We start from the raw sequence: 8,834 nt of genomic DNA, 5'->3' as shown, positions 1-8,834 counted from the left end.
AACTTTGTCTTCAAAATAAGGGTGCGTCTTATATTCCGAAAAATACGGTAGCTAATTTTATATACCGGTCTAAATAGGAACATGCAATGTCACGAAACAAACACCTGTTATGATTAGAATGCACGGATTCATCAGTTGGGTATCCTCACTATTATCGAAACTTTCGGCCATAATCCCATAACATCTCGCGAAATTTTGAGAGCTTAATAATTCTCATAATAATAAAATACGATACATAATTGTAAAATAATAAGAATATGTATTTATTATGTTCACCAATACTATTTATGAAAGTAATTTTAAAGAAAGAGGGCCGAGCGTGGTCCAGTACTTAGCGTTCCGGATATGGATAATCGAGTTCCTCATTTTCGTCATTTACAGCCAAAATGAAAGAAAAAACACACAAAAAAACAAGATAAATTGTGCCCCGTTAAAGGAGGTGGGTGCATTATATGAATGATGTTCAAATCCCACTATTCGTTCAGAGAAAAGTAGCCACAGAGTCTGCAGTTGGTGCTGTTGACTAACAGCCTTTCCTCTTGTTCATTAGCTCAAAATTAGGGATTGCTAACACAGGTAGCCTTAGGTATCTTTGTACGGTTATCCAAACAAACAAACAACAGAAAAACTTAATGTAAAGGTTTTCTTTTCAGGGGCGAATTACACCAAAAGGAAAGTCTACTTTTGAAAAGCTTTCATCAGTTATTGGGTTCCTTGGTTTTTGGTTCTAAGCAGGGCTTCTTGGTACCTTGTTTTTGGTTCTAAGCAGGGCTTCTTGGTACCTTGTTTTTGGTTCTAAGCAAGTTCTTAGTAGCAATTCAAACACAGTCATCTAAAAAAAAAACAGAGCAGCAAAAAACGTTTGATTTAAATTTCGCGCAAAGCTGCACGAGGTCTATTTGCGCTAGTCGGCCCTAATTTAGCAGAAATAGACTAGAGGAAGGGCAGCCAGTCAACACCATCCACCGCCAACTCTTGGGTTACCCTTTTACCAACGAATAGAGGGATTGACTGTCACATTATAACGCTGAAAGGGCGAGCATGTTCGGTGACGGGGTTTCAAACCCGCGATCCTCAGATTGCGATTAGAGGCCCTCATGCCAGGCACTACAAGAAAACTAATAGGAAAACTAATAATCTATTATGTAAACTTAGAAACTCATTTTCTTCTTCTAGAGTTCATATTAACGCAAATCTTTCTTCAGTATGTAGGCTACGTAAACAATAGGAAGATGGATAAAGGAAGGGTACTAGAAAGAACCTCAAGTCTGCTTCAAACTAAATCCTTTAGCGACGTCACTTTCATAGTGGGACCGTCGACGTCATCTAAAAAATACGTTGGTCATAAAGTGCTCCTTGCAATGGCCAGTCCTGTATTTGAGGCTATGTTTTGTGGAGACATGGCGGACAAAGCTAAAGTCATCCGTGTTTCTGACGTAGCACCAATCGGCTTCGAGAACTTGCTCAGGTAAATTAAATATCCTTTTGATGTTTTATTATTAAGGATCCATGTGGTGAAGGAAATAGAAATTTCGGCCATGAATTATTCATCCACGTTTCGATGTAGTGTATAATTAGAGGGGATATAACTGAGAAATGTAGTGTATAATTAGAGGGGATATGACTGAGAAATGTAGTGTATAATTAGAGGGGATATGACTGATCGATGTAGTGTATAATTAGAGGGGATATGACTGAGAAATGTAGTATATAATTAGAGGGGATATGACTGAGAAATGTAGTGTATAATTAGAGGGGATATGACTGATCGATGTAGTGTATCATTAGAGGGGATATGACTGATCGATGTAGTGTATAATTAGAGAGGATATAACTGAGAAATGTTGTGTATAATTGGAGGGGATATAACTGAGAAATTTAGTGTATAATTAGAGGGGATATGACTGATCGATGTAGTGTATAATTAGAGGGGATATGACAGAGAAATTTCAGATTGTTAAGGGAGTTGATGCGTCATCTGTTTTCTTATTTAATGGTGAGAGTGGTAAAACCAGGGGACACTAATATAGATTTTGGCTGGAAAAAATCATTTTCAGCTAAGACTGCTTTATTTCTCTAACAGGGTGGTTGGCTTTTGTAATGGGTTGTCTTCAAATATGGCCGATGTAATTAACTTAAGGGAGTTTAAGGGAAGGGTTGATAAATATTGGAACGATAACGGCCGTCTTTGAGTGTTTTAGAGTTTAGTACAGTGGATGGACAGCCTAGATGGACCAACATACTTATGTATGTACAATGTATGATTTTTTCCACTTCACCATGTCTTTATATACTTCGTTTTAATGGTATAAAGTATATAGTAATAAGTTTACTTATATGGATATCTGTAATAATATGACTTTAAATAAGTTTACTAATTTTAATAACTTATGAGGGAAAATAAAGAAGATTTTATAACAATATATTAACAACGTTACATTTTGTTATATCTAGTGCCGACGAGGCATATCGTACATTACCTGGGTTCTTCAGGCTGAATGGGATACAACAGATATAGTAGTGGTTAAGAGGCTATTTATGTTATCACAATGCTTGAACAAACCACTAATATGTCTGTTGTATCCCAGCTGGACTGAAGAACCTTGGTATTGAGCGAAATACTTTGTAGGGAATAGCTGTGGCAGATGTAATGTGGTTGACATGTTATAACATGTTCTCCCATTTATTTATCATTAATATATATTTTTTTAGTACTCAGAAGAACTGACGAACTTTAATACTTGTTGGATATAGACTTATTCATGTTTGTTATTGTTTATCAATCCATTTAACGCTTGATAGATGTAGACTTATTCATGTTTGTTGTTGTTTATCAATCCATTTAACGCTTGTTAGATGTAGACTTATTCATGTTTGTTGTTGTTTATCAATCCATTTAACGCTTGTTAGATGTAGACTTATTCATGTTTGTTATTGTTTATCAATCCATTTAACGCTTGTAAGATATAGACTTATTCATGCTTGTTATTGTTTATCAATCCATTTAACGCTTGTTAGATGTAGGCTTATTCATGTTTGTTATTGTTTATCAATCCATTTAACGCTTGTAAGATATAGACTTATTCATGCTTGTTATTGTTTATCAATCCATTTAACGCTTGTTAGATGTAGACTTATTCATGTTTGTTGTTGTTTATCGATCCATTTAACGCTTGTTGGATATAGACTTATTCGTGTTTGTTATTGTTTATCAATCCATTTAACGCTTGTAAGATATAGACTTATTCATGCTTGTTATTGTTTATCAATCCATTTAACGCTTGTTAGATGTAGACTTATTCATGTTTGTTGTTGTTTATCGATCCATTTAACGCTTGTTAGATATAGACTTATTCGTGTTTGTTATTGTTTATCAATCCATTTAACGCTTGTTAGATATAGACTTATTCATGTTTGTTATTGTTTATCAATCCATTTAACGCTTGTTAAATATAGACTTATTCATGTTTGTTGTTGTTTATCGATCCATTTAACGCTTGTTAGATATAGACTTATTCATGTTTGTTATTGTTTATCAATTTTTTAATTTACATAGATGTTCTACTCTGTTTTGTGTGTATTTGGTTATTTATGTTATATTTATATAAATGTATTTGGTTATTTATGTTATATTTATATAAATGTATTTGTATTATCTTATATTATATATCGATATATATACAATGTGACCGAAAATTGCATTAACAAAGTATTTACAACAAATAAAAAAAGTGCGTTTACATATTATTCGGACACCGTTTTTATGAGTTGCTACAGTTATCTACATGCGAATTCTTGCTCTTGTATTGTTATAGGTATGCCTACACAGACGCCCTAAACCTCCAATCCGTGGAGGACGCCATCTTGACAGCGACTGCTGCTAAAAAATATCTTCTTCCTCATCTACTTCGGGAATGTTTCGCCTACATTGAACGAAACGTTACACCACAAAGCGTTTGCCAGGTCTTGGAGTTCGCCAATACGATGGAAGCCCATCACTTGGTTTACAAATGTCTTAACATTATCGATCGACAGACGTACCACGTGATTACGTCTCCAGGTTTCTCTGAAGTCAGTTTGTCCGTTTTGGAAACCATTGTGCACAGAAGACACCTCAATCTGAACAGCGAATATCCCCTATACAATGCCACATGCACGTGGGCAAGAGAGGAGTGCAAAAGAAGGTCAGTAGAAGCTGATGTAGACAACATTCGCAATATATTGAACTCAATTCTGCCCTACATCCGGTTCCTTGCTATGACGCCAGAAGAATTCTGTAAAGGTCCAGCCAAGTCGGGACTCCTTTCCAAGGACGAATGTCTCGGAGTATTTATGAACCTCGCCATTAGTGGAATAGTAACAGTACCGTTAGGAATTAATACAGAAACTTCAAAACGCACGAGTCCTCCAGAGTTCTTTGTTTGTTGTCTTTACAAAGCCTTATCCTACCACACCCCAGTTCGACCACTGCGAATCTTTGGCGTAACCTTCAGAGTTACCAACACGGAGGTTTTTGTGGTAGGTTTGGGGCTCCCTGTCCGTCTGGACGTGAGTTGTTACTCCGTCAGGCAGCCTAAGGTCGAGGGTTTACTGCGTTGCACGTATGGATTACACGAGGACCGACCTGACAGAGAGGAGGTGACTGTAAACTTTGTCCTGTCCAAAGGCAAGAACGTGAAAATTATGTTCGATAAACCCCTTTTTGTCCATAAAGGTATCCAGTACAAAATTCAGCTGAAGACGTCAGCACCTCTGACGGAAGACGCCGTTGCGCCCATCATTCGAGACCGGAAGCTGGATGTAAGGGTAGAAGGTGTCAACTTTCAATTGTTGCCTTTCCAGGAGGAACATTACCCCCGAAAACCAGAGGCCATGGAGTTTTCAGAGATCTTCTTCTATGTCTGAAATCAACACGACTGTATTAGCACTCGAGTAAAATAACAAACTATGGTTCTGGAAGCACTGGTTGATTAAAACATTATCTGTAAACACGTGTTGGCTAAAAACCTCATCTGTAGACATGTATTAATTAAAACATCATTTGTTAACACGTGTTGGTTAAAACTTTATCTGTAAACACGTGTTGCTTAAACATTCGTCCGTAAATACTTGTTGGTTAAAACGTTATCTGCAAACATGAGTTGGTTAAAATATTATCTGAAAACAGGTGTTGGTTAAAATATTATCTGTAAACACGTGTTGGTTAAAATATTATCTGTAAACACGTGTTGGTTAAAATATTATCTGTAAACTCGTGTTGGTTAAAATATTATCTGTAAACTCGTGTTGGTTAAAATATTATCTGAAAACTCGTGTTGGTTAAAATATTATCTGTAAACTCGTGTTGGTTAAAATATTATCTGAAAACTCGTGTTAGTTAAAATATTATCTGTAAACACGTGTTGCTTAAAATATTATCTGTAAACACGTGTTGGTTAAAATATTATCTGTAAACACGTGTTGGTTTAAAACTTTATATGTAAAACGTTATCTGTAAACACGTGTTGGTTTAAAACTTTATATGTAAAACGTTATCTGTAAACACGTGTTGGTTTAAAACTTTATATGTAAAACGTTATCTGTAAACACGTGTTGGTTAGAAGGTTATCTTTAAACATGTGCTGTTCAAAAGTGTATTCGTAAACACATGTTGGTTAAAAACGTTTTTTGTTTTTTATCTTGAGATATAAAGTACCTTTAAATTGAGAGTTAGCGACAGTAATAATTCGGTAGTTTTCAAACTTAAAGTTTTTTTTATATTGACAAAGTGTTGTCTTTCTTCTGTTCTCGAGTTTTTGTTGTTAAAATAGATTCCGTCATTATAATTATTCATACATGCTTTTACAACAGCATCTTCACTGAAAAGACTAGTTAGTGAAAGAAGATATGGTTTTCCCTTTATCTACATTTTAAACATTGACATTACTTCAGGTTTATATACATCGTTATACCAGCTATATTATCGTGGTATTACCACTAACTTCTCTACATCTGTTATCATGGTATTAACCCTAACTTCAATACGTCTGTCATCATGGTATTAACCCTAACTTCAATACATCTGTTATGATGATATTAACATTATTTTCTCCACATCTTTTATCATGGTATTAACCCTAACTTCAATACATCTATTATCATGGTAGTTAACACTGACTTCACAACACCAATTTAAACCATACAGTATATTTAATATAAAATATTTATGTGACTGTTTATTGTATTAATTCAGTGTAACAAATAACGTCTCACAATGTATACATTGTTTTCAGGGTGTTACAGCCCCTTTGTCTGTTCGATCTGCTGAGAGAAGGTGGAATTAATTGAGATCTGTCTTGAGGTCGTCCATAGTTCAGAACCGACTCACATGGTTGACTACACTCTCTATCGAACGGGGCGTTACTAGAAGGTTGAATTTTAAAAACATTTTCGAAAAATTTTTAAGAAGAGCAATTAGAAAGTAAATGGTAACACCTAAGTAAATATATAATTGTGAGAGGTGTGAATGCAAAAAATTTTATTTCTACAACGAAAAGAATTTTCCTACTTTCGCGCTAAATATATCCGTAGAAAAGGACCTGCAGTTAAATACCGTGTTGTAGGCCGAGGATGTTGTTGTTGTTGTGATTCTAACCACCACCATGTTTACTAGATAAATTGGCGATTCAAAGTTCTACCGAACTTCTGTTCCTATGAAACAATGAAGTGAAAACTGAGACGTGTAGAAATACACATAATTTCACTTCCCCAAAAAAAGGTTTATAAACATTGTAGGATTGTTTACCTTGTTACAAGCTTCTGTTATGGACGATTAACGCCTAGTTCCATGCTTCTGCTTAGTTACATTTAAATACTAACTCACCTTCTAGCTGACCACGTTTATTTTAAGTTTCTATGAATTATGAGACTGACACCTATCGGTGACGTACAGATATTATTAATGTAGCAAAATATTATGTAAATTTATTATCGCCTGAGATGTACTCTCGTGATCTAAACAGTGAATAAATACCCTGCCATAAGCTTAATAAACTGAGTCATGAGATAGTTAGTGAATTATCGCTGTTTGTTCTTGGTGCCAGAACAGCGTATAGAGACGTTAATTGGCAACAGAACAGAATATAGAAATGCAAAACTTGACGCTAGAACAGCATAAACAGACGCCAGTTGGCGCCAGAATAGAATACAGAAATATAAAACTTGACTCCAGAACAGCATATAGAAATACATTATTTGGCGCTAGAACAGAATATAAAAATACATTACTTGGCGCCAGAACAACATATAGAAATAGATTACTTGGCGCCAGAACATAATATATAAAGTCGTTATTTGGCGTCGGAACAGAATATAGAGAGACGTTACTTGGCGCCAGAACATGATATATAAAGTCGTTATTTGGCGTCGGAACAGAATATAGAGAGACGTTACTTGGCGCCAGAACATGATATATAAAGTCGTTATTTGGCGTCGGAACAGAATATGGAGAGACGTTACTGACGCCAGAACAAAATCTTTTATTAAGTTGTAATAAAAATAATAAACCTTCAAGTTTATATAAAACTGTTGTAGGAAATGTTTGTCAATATTGAAGCTATTTTTTATTATAAATCTCAACTCCTTATATCATAATGTAACCAATATATTTCATCCAGTATTACACATCTTAAGGCTCTTTGTATATGGACTTACAATCATAACCCGAAGATTGGGATGAAACTGATTATTTTGTATTGGAAATTCGGACGTAACTGCATTTTAAAAACGGTTATTTATTTTTTATGTAAACGTCTAGAATAAAGTTTTATTTTGTTTCTACTTGTCCGTGCTTACAACGCAAGAAAGCGGGTTTCGATACCCGTGGCGGACAGAGCACAGATAACCCATTGTATAGCTTTGTGCTTAACTTCAAACAAACAAACAATTCTACTGGTTTTGTTGCTGGTCTTAATTAAATTAATGATCCATAATTGGTGTGACATCACAGCACAATAAGAAGATTGGTAGTTATGTTTAACATCACAGCACAATAAGAAGATTGGTAGTAATGTTTAACATCACAGCACAATAAGAAGATTGGTAGTAATGTTTAACATCACAGCACAATAAGAAGATTGGTAGTAATGTTTAACATCACAGCACAATAAGAAGATTGGTAGTAATGTTTAACGAATCTTTCTATACTGACCCTATACTATACGTGTTTTCTAGTAATAAGAAATCGGATAGCATCCATACCTCTCAAATCGTGTTCCGCACATCACTACCAACGAGACCTTACGGTTAATACCAGAGCTCATCAGGTCGGCTGGGAATACAACACGCAATTTTCGATCGAAATGTTACTTTTTTCAGTTGTTTACAATATGTCTTGTGTTATAGTAAATAACACTTAACACATACGAAGTGTTATATATTGATCGGTAGTTTGTATGACAATGACTGATAGTAATTTCTAATACATCTTTCTTTATTAGCCTTAAACTTTGGGTTTCCAGAAAGAAGTACGTAATGATATCTTCACCGCACACCAATGATGAGTTCTGGTATTAACAGAAATGCTTCGTTGTGCGGAGCACAAGGTGTGAGGTCGAGATGCTATTATGTTCTTCTTACTGGAAACCCCTAATACAGGACCAGTATAGAAAGATTTAGTAAAACTTATTGTCGGTCTTAATGTGTTTCCATGATGATTCAGGTGACCTAAGAGAAATAAGACCACGGTATTTTCTCAACACTTGTATAAACAATATTGTTGACCATAGTATGGTGATTAAAACTAGTGCAATGAAATAAATTGTTTTAAATACTGAACGACTTTTTCCATTAATTTT

At 35.0% G+C, this 8,834-nt stretch overlaps 1 protein-coding gene across 1 annotated transcript in view; it reads left to right on the top strand.

Moving 5' to 3' along the window:
- Positions 1–4,905, top strand: part of LOC106470590 (BTB/POZ domain-containing protein 6-like) — a 12,680-nt gene extending 7,775 nt beyond the window's left edge. The window contains exons 2-3 of the mRNA XM_013931153.2: positions 1,206–1,468; positions 3,816–4,905. Of these exons, the coding sequence (XP_013786607.2) occupies positions 1,206–1,468; positions 3,816–4,905 (1,353 nt within the window). The remainder of the gene's footprint in view (positions 1–1,205; positions 1,469–3,815) is intronic.
- The last annotated feature ends 3,929 nt before the right edge of the window (positions 4,906–8,834 follow it).

Source organism: Limulus polyphemus, unplaced genomic scaffold (genome assembly GCF_000517525.1).
Source record: "Limulus polyphemus unplaced genomic scaffold, Limulus_polyphemus-2.1.2 Scaffold4102, whole genome shotgun sequence".
Taxonomy (NCBI): domain Eukaryota; kingdom Metazoa; phylum Arthropoda; class Merostomata; order Xiphosura; family Limulidae; genus Limulus; species Limulus polyphemus.
The sequence above is the reverse complement of the archived record's forward strand: the minus strand, read 5'-3'. Positions and strand labels throughout refer to the sequence as shown.